This window comes from Coloeus monedula, assembly GCF_965178545.1.
Source record: "Coloeus monedula genome assembly, chromosome: 9".
Taxonomy (NCBI): Eukaryota; Metazoa; Chordata; class Aves; order Passeriformes; family Corvidae; genus Coloeus; species Coloeus monedula.
The window spans coordinates 6,194,158-6,209,635 of NC_138789.1; the positions used below are offsets into that span (position 1 = coordinate 6,194,158).

Genomic DNA, 15,478 nt, shown 5'->3' on the forward strand with positions numbered 1-15,478 from the left:
GTTCCTTGGGATTTGGGCCCTCTCCACCTCCTGTGTGCAGAGAGATGACCCATGGATATGGGCACGCGAGAAACTCTCCTGCAGGTTCTTCTCCCTGGGACATGCCCACATCACACCAGAAAGCAGCCCCCAAACTCCCAGTGCAGCAAGGGGCTGCGGAGGTGGCTGTGACCTGAGCTTCCCGCATGGGAGTCCCCACTACACCAGGATCTTTGCTTGGTTTAGGTGTTCCTCCCACCCACGCCCAGCTGGCAGGAGCCAGCGCAGCTCCACTGACTGCAGTTACATGCTGAGCCAGGCCACTCAGAGCAAGGCAAGGCGAGGCTCCAGCCCTTCATCTGGAGGTGGTTTTCCTAGATAGCAAGGTCACATCCTTCCAGGAAGGTTGCTTGCTCCAGTTCCTATGTCTGTGCACTACAAGTCTCCAACAAATACCTAAAAATACCACCAAGATTCAAATACCCAGCTGCAAACCCAGCCAGCATTGGCCAATGCCATTTTGATTTTCACTCCAGGCTGCATCTACCACAAGCTCCTGAGCTGTCCATTCACAAAGAGCAAATTAATTAACATAATATTACTCAGAGCTGGCTGCCTATCAGTATCATCTAATCAGTGTCCTCAACTGACAAGTAATCTCTGACTTGATCTCTCCTTGGCCACCAAGCAGTGCCTGAACAGAAGCAGCTTTGTTTGGAGTCACTAGAGACACAAAGGTCAGCTCCCAACCTGTTCCTGGCATTGTCCGTGCCTTGGGGAGCAAGGTAGAACCTATTTTCATGTCAGACCTTGTTCTTTTCTTCCTGGCTTTGACAAGAAGGTATCATTTGTCCTAGGGAGCCACTCCCCAGCTGAGAGTGGGCTCAGACATGGAGCACAGTATGGCAAAGCAGCCCCATGAAAGGACATCCCAGGGGACAAACCAAGGGACATCTGACAACCCACCCAGTCTGACAACAGTCATCTGCCATGCAGTGACTCCATCACCTGCAGAAGATAAGGCCCAGCCAGTTTTGCTTTGGCAGGATCCATCCACACCCTGAAATAAGGAACAAGAGGATATGAAATCCAGATGACAGGAGGACCCACATCTGTTACTCCATGGCAAGATTGCAAACTGGGCTCATGTTCGGCCTGTGTTGAGAACAGGGCCAACTGGCAAAAGAACAGGTTTAAAACCATGAATTCTCCTGATTTTGCTAGACAAAAATCTGCCCTCATCCACAATCCTGATCATTTCCCAAAATTACATACTCAATATAATAATTTTATGAATATACAAACATTTGTCTCAATAAACTGTTATTACAGGGTGTCATTACATTTTTTGCAAGATATTAAAAGTAGGCAGCCAGTCTGTTATGACATGGCGGTTTTAATTTGGGGGAAGCACTTTAGCAAGTGTAAATTGGCAGTTGGTATGATGGAAAGCCAGACTGATATACCTGAGCATTTTTCAAATAGGAGATAGCTGTGGGTGGGGAAGACAAACCTTTTATCTTTAAAACATTAATAATAAACCCCCACAAATTTAAACATGATGTTTTAAGAAGTATCCAAGTGAGAGGACTTTTTGAGGCAATTTTAATAACCATTATGAGAAACATCTATTTTTACATCGCAAGCCTGGTGTTAACCCAGCCATTGCCTTGAGCTGATCCTACAAATCATGCTGGTTTCATGGACCACAGCAGCTCCTCCACACCACCTATAATCCACCTCTCCCAGATCTGCCCTCTTTTCCACATAGCACCAGCCAAGTATTTCTCCAAGACCACCAAGCCCAGTGTTAGAGAAACCTCAAGCCATAATTTCCCCAACCTGTCCACCAGGAGACAAGTCCAACCCTTTTCCCTGCTGCCATCTTAAAACAGAGCTAAACCCCAAACCAACCCAGGAAATACAGGCTGCTCTTAGGCTGCTCTTTATTTTACAACTTGGACAATAAAAATTACAAGTTTTCTTCTTACAGTCACACCATTTTTGAATTTTTCTTTTTCCAGGTTGGACTCAGAAAACATTTTCTAGCACAGGAGCTGCAGAGCAGTGACTGATGATGGGCAGGAAGCAGAACACTTTGTTTTGAACATCTCAGAAAATGAGCTGTGGATCCTGATTTGGTGGCATATTTGTGGAACCTCTCTATGTCTGGGAGCTGTGATGACAACAATTCCTTTTGGAAAACACCCACCCATACCTTTCTGGCAGTTCTAACATGGAGTTGCTCATGGTCCTGTAATGGAGGGCTGGGGTTCATGAAGTACTAGTCCCCCTGAGAGCCTGGTGAAGACCCCCAGCAAGCCCCTTTCTGCCACCTTGGGTGAGAGCCAGAGACAGGTGTCTCACCTTCTAGATGCACCAATCTCTGTCTGTTGGCCACAGAGGACACTCCAAGGGCCTGTTTAATCTCAGACCACAGAATATGGTGAGCCACTGGTACAGATTGCCCAGAGAAGCTGCGGATGCCCCATCCCTGGAAGTGTCGAGGCCAGGTTGGATGGGGCCTGGAGCAACTTGTGATAGTGGAAGGTGTCCCTGTGTCTTGGTTTGAAAGACAGGTGTCTGCCAAGGAAGGCAGGAGCCTCCCTTGAAATGAAAAACATGCAACCCCCTTCCCTCCGAATTATTGTAATTTTGAAATTAAGGGGCTTTCAGGCAAAGATATGAGGAACAGGAATAACAGTTCTTTACTATTATATATCTATATGTGTATAACAAGGCAAACAAACAGCAATAACTATGGCAGTAACAGCAAACAATCACAAACCCAGTGCCAGCCTTCTCGGCTGTCGGGCCCTTTCCCCTCGGGTGCAGTTCCGCTCGCAGCCGGCAGGGGCGCTGGCGGCTCCCGGTGAGCAGGGCAGGTGCGATGGTTCCCCCGCGGCTGCAGGGGGCGCTCCGGAGCGAGCTCGGGGAGCACGCGGCACCGGTGCCCTGGGATCCCGGGAAGGGATGGAACAAAAAAGCTTCACAAACCCCTGGGCAGCCGATCCCGGTGTCTGGCCGGACCCTCGGGAACAGCAGGCTGGAATGGCAGGGACGAGCACAAATCCCAGGTGGCAGATGAGAGGTATCGAACTCCGGAGCTGCGGCGGGAACCCCGGAGGTCTTGGCAGGCAGGGAGTGCGGGGCTACAGAGCAGCGAAGGCTCGAAACAGCGGCGGGAGCAGGGCAGCTGCAGCCCGGCCCCCAGCAGGGCAGGGGAAGGCGGGCTTGGGAATCCCGGGGTTTCTCTGGTAGAAGGAAGGCAGCTGAAAAACAGCAGCCTGCAGTGCCGACAAATTCCTTCCAGCCTCTCTCTCTGTCCAAAACGCTGAGAACTAACAGCCCACAAGCCCAGGTGACAATGAGTAGCTTTTGGACCCCTCCCTCAGTGGCCAGGTCTTTTGTTTCTCCCAAGCACCCTGCAATTTGTCGCCCCAGCAACATATATGGGAAAAATTCCTTGAGAGAAAAAAGGAAACAGAAGGGGAACTCCCAAAACCCCAACACCCTTCCCCATGACAAGGGTCTGGAACTGGATGCTCTTTAAAATCCCTTCCAACCCACACCATGAAGGGGTCTATGATTCTGTGAATTCTATGAATTCTATGATTCTGTGAATATCTGATATCAAAAACCCAATGAGCAGAAACTTCCCCCGTGCTCTTGCTACATCCTACCCAAGACCTCACTGTTTTTGGAGATGACTCAAACCCTTCCCTCTCCCAGTCAAAGAGGACGCAACCACACAAGAAAAGACCAGGCTTTTTTTTTTCTTTAACAGAGATTCTTTTGTCATTTTAATTTCATCTCAGTATGTGATTTCTGACAGTGTGTCAGCATCTCCTGCTGGGTCAGCCATCTCCAGACCCTGCTACATTCAGTGTCAGACCGGATGGTGGTGACGAGCCAGTGTTTTGAGCCTCACAGTCACTTGCACGTCTTTACAGGTTGTTGCTTACATCGTTTGTGAACAGCAGCACAAAAGGACACAACGCATGAAAACGAGTGTAGGGATGAGGTGAGGGCCAAGCTGAAGGCCTGACCCCAAGGAGAACTTTCCCCAGGTTCCCACAGGTCTGGCAGGGATGAAGCCAAGCACAGGGTGGGAAAAGCAGGGCTGTCTCCTTTCTGCTTCCCCCAAGGGCTGGTGGCTTGGGCTGCAGCATTTCCCAGTGCCAGGACAGCAGCTCACACCGGCCTAGCACCCAGATTTGAGGGTATGGGATGGGGTCGCTGGTGGAGGCAGGCTGGGCCCTGATGGGGAAGGAAAAGGTGATGTGCAGAAGCATGGCTGAGCCCTGATGGGCTGGGATGTCCACCAGCTCCAGCAGCATGTCCACCCTACACTGACCTCCTGGACACGTCCAGCAGTGGGGACGGGGCCTGGCCACCATGCTGCCCCCATCAGTCTGCCGGCAAAAAGCAGGTTTCTGGACCCAGCTCTGCTTTGTGTTTCAACTGCACCTTGAAACCAGTGGGGCAACCTGAGAACACCAAGAATAACCAACCCCAAAACCTAAATCTATTGCCTGAAATGAACTGATGCTCCTTCCCTGCCACTGGGCTTTTGCAACCTAAACATAACGTTTATAAAAAGTAAATTATTTCCTCTTATAACTTAAGTGCATTGAGTATTTCCTTAAATATGGTTCACACTGAAAATAAAGTTACTTTTGCTGTACAGTAAATTTTTGATAGAAATAAACTTTGTTGATACAATCTGGCAGGTGTGGCTGTGCAGTGCAACACTCCCAGCCACACGGCTCTGCACACACACACGTGCGTGCCCACACAACACACACATCCACACACACAGCCCTGTCCTCGGGGACAGGGACAATGTCAGGGGTTTCTAGCTTTCTATATTCGCATGGGAACATCTATCTTCAAAGTCCCTATGTTTATGCAGCAAGTGCTCAAACTGGTTGAGGGAACAGAGGGGAAAAAACAAACCCTGCAGCAACGTTTCCCCTCGTGTTTCCCCAAAGCGCTGTCAGCTTTTCAAATTTCAAAGCCCGGCTGATGCTGCAGGCTTTCCCCATGAAAATCAGCAGTTTGCTCTTTCTAAAGGTGGGATACAGCACTAGGATGCTCCTACGGGAGAATCCCCCTCCCCCTGCTGAAATGAGGAATTTGTGTCCCCGTTTGAAATTTGAAAATTCACCAGCCAGCTGCAAAAACCACTCCTGTCCCTAATCCTAGGCTCCTAAGAGAAACACGAAACTATGCAACCCATAACTTAACTCGCTCCTTGGGAATCCCAAGCTACAACATATTTGACGGCGTCCCAGCAGTGTTGCTCCCCTCCCTCCCAGCCCCGGGAGCTCTTCAGCCCCTCCTGGGGCAGCGCAGCAGCCGCCCCGTGCCGGGGACCATGCTGCGCTCAGGAGGTGAAGTAGGAGTTCTGCATGGAGTACAGGTGGTCGATGGGGTTTCCCACTCGTGCCTGGAGCGGCCCAGCGTCCGCCGTGCCAAGGAAGCAGTCCCCCAGGTTGCTCAGTGAGGTATCGTCGCTGTCCAGGTCGTGGAAGAGGGGCTCGGCACCTTGGGAAGCAGGGAAGGGACAGAAGGGGTTCAGCGCCCGCTTTCTCCTCCAGCACCTTGACAGTGACTGGTACCCCCAGCTTTTGCAGCATAAGGTATTTAGGGGTGAGGTGACGCCCCCCCCCCCCCCAACCCAGCATGTCTTTGAAGGAGAGAAGGCAAGAGACCAACCCCAGAGCCCTACCGTAGGGGTGCATGTGGTCTCCGGGCATCTGGGGCGGGGTGAGCCCTTGCCGGAAAGGGTCAGAGCCGTAGACACTTTGCTCCATGCCCAGCAGCTGCTGGGGCGGGGGCAGGGTGGTGTAGGGGTTCAGCATCCCCTCCAGCCCTGTGCCGCCGCCGCCGTTTGTCTGGGCTGCAAGATAAGATCAAGTCATCAGAGCAGTCAGACTGCTCCTTTTTGGGTGGCCGAGCTCCACTGGGAAGCCTGGAGAGTGCTGGGAAATAGGGAAACCCCAATTGTGAGGGGGTACCTGAGCTCAAGCGCTGTGTGTTTTGCTGGTCCTGCTGCTGCTGCTGCTGCCTCCTGGCGAGCTTCTTCATCTGGGAGAGAAGCAAGGGAAGAAACGGAATGAAATCATCCCCTGTCCAAAGCCAGGAGGGAAGGAGCCCCAGCAATGGATGCTGGCACCCCTTGTAACCCACCTTTGCTCGCTGGTTCTGGAACCAGACCTGCACCACACGGACACTCAGCCCTGTCTCTGCTGCCAGTGTCTCCCGCACCTGGGAGAGAAGAGTGACAGTGGTGTCCCAGCCTATTCAGCTTTTCAGGGGGACTTTAGGAAGGGTCAGATCAGCCAGGGCAAGTCCTTGCCCAGCACCCAGGACATCCCCAAGGGCTGGAGGCAGCTGGGCACAGGCCCTTCTCCCCATACCTTCCTGCAGGGCTTGGAGGAGACCTCAAATGATGCCTTGAAAGCCCTCCGCTGCTGCGTGGTCAGGATGGTCCGTGGCCGCTTGGGCCGTTTGTGATCCTTCCCGTCCTCAGTGCCCTTCCCTGAGGCCTGGCCCAGTTTGCAGATGCTGTCCTCATCATCACTTTTGCCTAAGGAGGGAAAAAAAGCAGGTCCTTTACAGACAACAAGCCACACACACCATTTCCATGTTCAAAATAATCTGGGAAATTTAAAACAAGCTGGTGTTGGTGGGGATCTTGTTGTGAGTATGTGTGAGAAGCTGAGGTTTGGGGCTGGCTGCCCCATGGCAGCTCAGAGAGTGGGGAGAGCTACTGTCACTTGAAGTCTCTGACTGCTCAGCCAGCAGATGTGCTTTTGGGCTCTTCTTTTCCCCAAATCTGAGCAGCTGCAATGTGAAACCCTGGGACAGCTGATTTTCCTTCCATCAGACCAAAATCTCTGCTTGTTCCACAGGAATTTCCAGCCAGGCCACAGCTGGGGACACATCTGGGCAGACACAAACGTCACATCCATGTGAGGCAACAGCAATCGTCAAGGACCACTGTGCCCCTGGGGCTGCTCCCCAGCCCAGTGGGAGATAAGAGACTGGGTCCCTCTGCCCAGACAGCCCAGGCTGGGGGAGATCAGGGTGATGGCTGAGCAGGGATGCTCAGAGAGGGCAACGTTAGCCAAGAACCCCTCACAAACCCCTCCTGATCTGCTCTACCACAGAGGACAACTCCCTTCAGAGCACAGACTTTTAATCACACATATAAGGGGCACCTTTCTGCCTGTATTTTCTTCTTTCTGTGGAGTTTTAAATCTCCCTGGACAGAAATCCAGGGTCTGTCAGCCTTCACCCCTCAGGTACTCACTGTGATGTGCTGCTCCACTGCATTCCCAGGCAGCAGGGTGTATCTCCCTGCTGCCCTCCGCCACTCAGGGCATGCAGCCTTTGGGCAGGAACTGCTCCAGGAAAGTGGACAATGCCTCTTCCCAGCTCTCCTCATTTACTGCATCTCCACTGTGCTGATGACCTCGCTTGCTCAGCCCGTGTGGAAGGGCTGTGATGCAGGTTTGACAGCACATGTCCTTCCCTCTCACTGGCTATAAATCACATGCAGCCTTTTCCAGAAATTTCCTGCACTGTTCATCTGGGAATCAATAATGGAGCTGAGGTGCTGGTTTGATACGGATGCAAGATGCAAGGCTGTGCAAGATGCAAGTCCATCCCAGGGCTGCTGTGGCTCGGGGAGATGGGGATGCACCAAGGAGTGAGCCTGGCTCAGAGTAATTCATGATGAAAACGGGCCAGGTCAACCCCCATGGCAAGAGCTAACACGGATCATACACACCAGTAAAGTTTCAATCCAATGGGAGCCCAGGTGGGAACAGGGAAAGACAGGAGCAGATCTCCAGGGTGAGGGGAGGCAAAGATCCCAGGGGAGCAGCAAGAATGCTCTCAGGCACCAGTTACCTCCTCCCTCCACACTACGGGGCTCTCTCCTGGGTTCCAGTCAATACAGAGACCTTCCCTGTGAGTGGGCTGGGAGGGATGGGACAGGGAGAGCTCTTCATGCTGGCAGTCCCCAAACAGCTAGGAGCTGGGTCTGGCCCCCAGGAATCAGAGCCTTGCTGCTGCTCGAGCTCCCTGTTCACTCACAACACGACCACAACATGCCCACACCAACAGGAAAGACAAACTGCTGTTTCCTTGCATGCCCAGCCCGAGGGATGTCTCTCTGCTGTAGGTGTGAGAGCCCCAGCAAGGTGTGAGAGGCCCAGGCTGTGGAGTCTCTGATGGCTGATGGGGCTGAACAGTGGCTGCTGCCTCCTTCTCAGTGCCAGCTCAGGCAAGGTCTCGGCCAAGCTTCTGGCTTTCCTGAAATCTGGAGGAGTTTAATTTTGATGGAAAGGTGGAGATTTTTACATATCGTCAGAGAAGGAATGTCGACTGGTGCCTGAACCTGTTTGCACCCCAGCATGAGGTGCGCCCCACTCCCCTCCAGTCCAGGAAGGGCAGAGCCCAGCATGGCAGAGCCACAGGCTCATGGGCTCCATCAAGTCTGTGATGCTCAAAACCCACTCGAAGGGGGAAAACCCGCTCAGAGCAGCCTCTCCAAGCCCTCCCCCTTCCAACACCTGCTCCCCAAATCCCTCCCAGTGTCAAAGGGAAAGAAGGAAAAGTGAAGCCGGATTTGGCGGGGTATTACTTTTAATTAACTCTCCCTTTCAAGCCTTTCCCCACTGAGGAGGGGGGAGAAATTAATGAGTGTCTGGGGCTGCCCCTGACGTCACCTGGGAAGGGGCCGAGGCGATGGATATTGTGCGGCGTGCCCTCGGTCCGACCTGCCGAGCCCACATCCCGCCGCCGGGGCCAGGACATTCCTCGCTCGGGAGGATTTAGGGAGAGGAGAAACGTTAGGACGCTTTTAATTGGAAAGCAGGGTCCTCTTTCAGAGGGGCTTGTTTACTTAGGCTGGGCGGCGGAGGCTCAGGGGAGGCAGTAATTGAAGCGAGGGTTTGGGAGATTACAGACAACATATGGCTCGCTTTTTATCTGCGCTTTCTCATAAAGTGGCCCTTGGTGTGCGGCAGCCAGGGGGAGGGACGGAGGGTGGGGGGGCTTCAAAGTAGCCAGGGGGGGACAGGGAAGAGGCTGGACAAGCTCATCACATGCTGCTGGTGAAGGGCATCTGGGAGTGGTGCCAGAGAGGGGACACCACTCTGCATCTCCTGGCATGGCAACAGGGTCTGGGAGCAATGCAGCAGGAGGGGAGAAGCCACCACACACTGAGCAGCCATGGGGAACGTGTACCTGGGCTGGCCCCACTGTGTCATTGTCCCCAGAGCCATGCACCTTCCCGAGACAAACTGTTGGTAGCCACCAAAAGCACACAGGGATGGTGGTGAGGCCCAGCTATGGGGTCTGTGGGGAGATTGGAAGGGCCAGGACCCCCCAGTCAGATGCTGCCAGGCCATGTCAGGGCCTTTGGGTTAGGTTTCCGATCAGCCAAGGGGTTGCCTTGCCCTTTTGACTCCCACACTGGCCCCTCACATCCCTCAGGTCTCAGCTGGAGTTTCCACCAAAATAAGTCTTTTCCCCAGAGGTTTTTGCTAAGCTGAAGCTCTTGGTTTGGCCGGAGCCGCTGGCAGTGGGGCTGGACCACAGGCTGATGAGTCACTGGGGAAGAAAAGCTCCCCAACCTTTCCCCAACTGCCCTTTTCCCCCACTAGAAACAAACCCAAACCATTGTGGTCAATTTGCTTTCTCCTCTGCATGACATCTCCTCATTGGTTCCTATTTTAACTGAAAGAGTTTGTACATCCCGGAGGAAAAAATAGCAAATCTTCAATCAGTTAAGGACTTTCCCAGGGCTAAGGCAAGAGCCAGCGCCAGTGTGCTGGATCCTCCTGCACTCCTGCCTCTCCAGCTCCTCCAGTGCTGGGCCATCACTCACCAGCTCCCCCCAGCCACCTCCTCCCATGGCCTCATTCTATTTTTTAAACATCACCACCATTATTTGCAGGGAGGACTTTTTCTCCTGAGCGAGCAGGGTTGCAGAGCTCACACAGAACCCACACAGGCGGTGCTGCAGGACAGACGGGCTCTCACTGCAGAGGAGCACAGTATTAAAGAGAAATACAGGCTTTGGCCAGTTTTTGCTCTGTATCTATGAAAACCATCCCCATCCCTTCTCCCAGCTACAGCATTCCAGTGCCAGACAGCACCAAGCTTTGTTGTGTCCATGCTTCACACCTTAACAACACACTCCTAATCTTGATTTCTACTCTTTTTAAATCCAGTGCTTTGCTCCAGCAGGGAAAAGACAGCCCCACTTGGCCTGCCCACAGTTACTGGAAGCCCTTTCCAGAGCAGAGAATTTCAAAGGTAAATCCTTTCCCTCCACAAAGCAGACTTTTCCCCAATGAGGGATTTTAAGGGGAACTGAGAGACCCAGGCAGGGGCTTGCCAGCCTGGTGAGGAGCAGGGCTCTGCGGGGATGGTGTTATCACGAGGATTTCGGCTAGGAGATCATCAGATCATTTCCACCCTCCCAGTCCCCAGTGCTGGGCTTTCTTACTAAATTTGTCTTCCTGGGATTTAATTTGCATTGACTGCAGATACATATTTTAATGCTGCTCTGATGCTCTGGGCAGCCTAACCCTGCTGCGACACCCTGGCTGGAGGAGGATGCCAGCCCCCCTGCCCACTTCCAGCCATAGTGCCACCTCTTCAGCCTTCTTGGCTCTGCAGTGCCCCCACAGTGCCCCATGCTGGGTCATCAGGCTGGTTCTGGCCATCAACTGCCTCAGAAGCTGCTGGGGACACAAGGTTTGCAGGCTCCCTGCTGCCAGCTCATGTTTCAGCTCTGTGCCTCAGTTTCCCCTTTTTATTAAATGGGGTGACTACAGCAGAAGCAGCTCATTTCTTGTTCTCATCCTTTCCAGAGTCCCAGGCAGGGACAGTGAGGCACAGGGGAGGAACAAAGGTTTAGCCCAAGGTAGTCACCGGCCAGCTCTCCCTCCCACAGCTGGGGAAGCTGCACACCTCTTGGGATAGGGTGCTGGTGCTCTGCACAGGCCAGGAGCACAAACCCTTACAGAAATGAGCCTTATGAGATGGGATGGTCCGCAGAGCATCCTGCAGCCCTGATGAGCTCACTCACTGATGAGCTCACTGCTCAAACCCTTACCACTGAGGTGGGACAGACTGGCTGGAGGATCCAATGGTGCTTACGGAGCTTATCCCCTCAGACCAAAGGGCAGAAGTTCAGGGCAGTGAGCCCAAACCTCACCTCCAGACCCCCAGGGGCCTCAGAGCAGGACCAGCCAGGGAGACGCTGGGCGCGGGCGGCCCCTTACCAGAATCCGACAGAGCCGGGCTCACCAAGCTCAGCAGCTCCCGCTCCTTCTCGTAGTCGCCCTTACAGAGGAGCTGCCCCTCCTTCAGCACAAACTCGTCACCCTTCTGCAGGCGCCGCTCACAGACGCAGCAGCAGAAGCAGTGCAGGTGGTAGACGCTCTTCTGGGCACGCATCACCAGCTCACTGGGCGTGATGGCCTCCAGGCACCCCGCGCATTTCACCGCGAACAGCCTGTGGGACAAGCAAGAGGACAGCCTGCTGTGACATCCTGCAGGTTGTGAGACAAGGGATGGTGTACCCACGGCGGGGTGATGGGCACTGACACAGCATCACTGTGTCACCCTCTTGGTGTGTGGGTTGCATTGGGGGGCTGAGCACAACGGTGCTGGCACCCCACAGTGACAGGGGATGTGCTCTCAGTGCTTCACACTCATCTGGTGCCAATGGGGGGACACTGCCTTTGGGTCAACTTTAGCAGTTTTGGTGCTTACCAGGTGCTTACCATGAATGTGGTCAAGTGATGAAGACCTCAACATCCAGATGCTCCAGGTGAAAAAAGAAAGGTACCAAACCCAACAGCCCAGGTACCACCAACACAAGACACCACCACATCCACATGAGTTTTATCAAGCCAACCCCGCATGTCACCTCCCTCCAGCTCATGCCTAGACCCAAGAAGATGCTGGAGACAGGAATTGGGTCAGGGAGCTCATCCGTGCCTCTCCACAAGCACCTGCAGAAAGCATCCCCACTCTCACTCACCTGCAAACCACCTCATCCCTCTGTCCCCATTCCCACTTGCAAACACATCAGGAAAGTCTAATATATCATAAAAATCTCCAAGACAGCAAATTTGGGGTTAAGGCCAGTGCCAGACTGAAGACTTGACATGTCAAAAGAGAAAGGAAAAGCTCAGGTTCTTCCTTGACATTGACGTGACAGTGTTTGAGGCATCCCTAATGAAACCGTTCCCAGGCTTCAACACACTGGCTTTAGACTTAAAAGCCAATAATAACAACAGTAATAACACTTCAGGTTGAAACAGAACTTTTCTTTCTCCAGCTTTCAATGTCCTTACTGAGAATGATCAATGATTTACAGCTGGGGAAACTGCGGTGAGAAGAGCAGAGGTGGCAGCATCAGTGCTGGTTTGAGAGGACTTGGAGGCACCTGGAATTAACCTTAGGCTAGAAATTTTCAGTAAATGGGATGACCAACAGAGGTATTTGAAGGTATCAAACCAGAACCTCTTTGCCACACCCAGATATCTGAGTTCTTGGCTTGGTTATCATATAGAATAAAACCCACTGTTTACCCAGTCTTGTCCAAAATATCTGTGGGAACTGGACATTATTATTCCCCTGTCTTGGTGACCTTGGCCCAGAAAGAGAAGTCAAAAGTCAGCACACATCCTGCAGAGGTTATCTCCGAGCACTGCCCGAGTCCCAGCCTGGGGATGCCCCGGGGACCTGCACAGGCAGTGCTGCATTCAATCTTCCACCGGCCCCAGAGAGCTCCCACCTCCATGGTTCCATCCCACATGTCATCCCTGGGGGATGCTGGGGGCTGTGGGGCTTGGGAGGGGACAGGCAGCCCTGCAGCCACCAGCAGGCTTTCAATCCCATCTCTTTTTTTGGCTGTTACAAAAAACCCACATAGGAAATGTGCTGAATCAGCCCCATTCTGCCAAGAAGAGGACCAGATGTATGCAAAACCCTTGTGGGAAAACCATCAGAAAATGGGGATCATTTAAAAAAGTGCCTGCTCCCTCCCAGGTTTTCCCCAAACAGTGTTGGCAAGCACGAGGGTCTGGTGCAGCACTCTCCCCGTGGCAGCCAAATCCTGGGCAGGCTCAGCAAAAGGTGGCATTCCCAAAGAAGTAGGAAAGGGGCATTATAAAGCTTTTACAAAACATGATCATTGCCACAGAAAGTGGAAAATCATCGAATAAAAGGTAGAGGTTAGGGAGTTTATAATTCCACATATTGCCATTAGTAGCTTTTTTTTTTCCTACATTCAGCTTTATTTCCCAAGTTTACATACAACTGCCTGTATCTAAGATCTATGTATTTCCAACACCCCTATGACTGCAAGGGGTGTGTATTCCCTTGAAAGCATCCCTTCTGAAGAGTCTTTTTTTTCTTGTTCCAGCTCAAACACACACTGACCTGCGTTAATATTTCTGTAGTCACTTCATCTTTAATTATGTCTCTTTTATGTCAAAGTGGAGGCAATTTGTATTCATCTGGCAACATATTCTCATCCTGTTTAAATGATGTTTAAGCCTTACCTGTTGGGATTACCAACTGCTCTCAGCAATAAAATATTGACAAGGTATTACATTACTGCCATCTAATCTCCATGAATAAATGTGCCCAAAATTTGTTTCCAGGGCACTTATTAGAGAGCCACAAACCTTTGCCAACCAGGCACAGTAGCACCAACCCAGCAGTGGATGTTTCCAAGCCCAAAGTGTGTTGCACAGCAGGAAGGTGTGAGATTTAGGTAAATGGCTGCCTGATATCAGACACTTAAATTCCTAGGTGCTGAATAAAGGACTTTACTTTCAAAGCAGCTCCCACTGAGGGATGCTGGTCAGTCCAGGTGTCCTTCTCTGCCCAGTGCAGGCCTCCCCCATCCCTGGGCAATGTGAGCTGCAGAGAAATCCCCATAAAACCTCTTCCACAGTATGAAACCATAAAGAGCTCCTTATAAACACACAATAAACGGAGACCTCAGGCACTAAAAGGTCACAGGCAGAAAAAACACAGTCTCCCACAGGTAGTAATGGAGAGGGAGCAAAGGGTCTTGCTGGTGTCCCAGCTCCCTTGAGACCCAGACTGTACCAGATACTCTACAGGCACTGGGGAATAACAGCTTGCATGGATAACCCCTCATACAGATACCCCATGCATGGATAGCCCCACACATGGATAACCCCATGCATGGATGCACCCCTTTGGGAATAATCCCACATAGGCATAGATAACCTAGGTGGAACTCCCCTGGTCAGCCTGAGATGGGGCTGAAGGAAAATTTTCTTCCAGCACCAGATTTAACAATTAATTTACCATCTTAGCCTGAGTGAGACACACCAGCCTGGATCCAGAGATGTTTTCCTCCATCTCTGGGACCTTCAGCTCCATGCCCAGCTCTCTCCTGCTGCAAGCAGGCCACAGAGCAAATGCCATCTTTTCTCCCCTCTCTTTGTGCCTCCCTTCTCCGGTGGAGGGGACTCGGAGATTACGTTTCCCTACAGGAGACTGCCCAGAGGAGAAGAAGGATGGGCTCTGGGACTTCAACTTTAAACCAAGGACAAATTACCACCCCCTAAACTGCAACGGAAGCAACCTTCACTTATGCCATCCTAGGGATACTTCAGTTCTCAGTAGGGTTTTTTCCCTTCCATAACCTTTGGTTCCAAAGCTGCCTGACTGGCAGCACTGAGTTTGTTTAGCCAGGTGGGAAGCTGGCCAGGGCACCAGACAGGGAGTCCTGCTCAGCACTGGGATGCTTGGTGGAGAACCAGGCTGCCACCAGCAGCTCAGTAAACACCTAACTGGAGCATTGACAGTGACTCTTTGTAAATGAAACCAATCCACTCAACTTAGGAGGAACTGGAACAAAAAAACAGTGATGTGAGCAATTTTTATCACAACACATAGCTTTTTGTGTCTGATCATACAAATATTCCTGTTCTTGTATTGATTAATATGCCTCTTTGTTTTTGGAAGTTTTTGAAGTTTTGAAGTTTGAATTGACAATCTGCAGTTTTTACGCAGAAAGGGGCCTGGAGGTGGCTTTCAAGGAAACCTTGAAGCAAAGTATTTGGGCATTTCCAAAAGCGCAACATTTTGGGTGGCATTAGGCATATTCCCCAAGATGAAGTCCCACTTCTCCGCACCATTCCTCCTTCCCAAGAAAGCACCCCAGACCTCTCCTTCGGGTTTTCCCATCAATGCAGCATCACTGAACCCTAGAAATGCCGACACACGGCCAAAGCCACCTCTGGGGTGCTGCATGCCGTGTCCCTTCCCAGTGGACGGGGTGCAGCTTGGGCAGCCCCGGTTTCCCACCAGAGCCACCACCCCCTCTTTCTGCCTTTCTTTGGAGGTGACAGGCTGAAAGGGGCCGTGATTGACAGGCGCTTCCCGGCTGTTGTCTGTCTGCGTGCGCCGCATACAA

The 15,478-nt window shown here is 52.1% G+C and overlaps 1 protein-coding gene across 1 annotated transcript in view; it reads right to left on the reverse strand.

Annotated features, from left to right (window-relative positions):
* Window positions 1-5,368: 5,368 nt before the first annotated feature.
* The window catches only part of LMX1A (LIM homeobox transcription factor 1 alpha), a gene marked incomplete at both ends in the record, with an annotated part of 41,226 nt that continues 31,116 nt past the window's right edge, over window positions 5,369-15,478 (reverse strand). Inside the window, 6 exons of the mRNA XM_082286852.1 lie at window positions 5,369-5,529; window positions 5,714-5,884; window positions 6,003-6,072; window positions 6,175-6,252; window positions 6,405-6,574; window positions 11,292-11,524. Of these exons, the coding sequence (XP_082142978.1) occupies window positions 5,369-5,529; window positions 5,714-5,884; window positions 6,003-6,072; window positions 6,175-6,252; window positions 6,405-6,574; window positions 11,292-11,524 (883 nt within the window). The remainder of the gene's footprint in view (window positions 5,530-5,713; window positions 5,885-6,002; window positions 6,073-6,174; window positions 6,253-6,404; window positions 6,575-11,291; window positions 11,525-15,478) is intronic.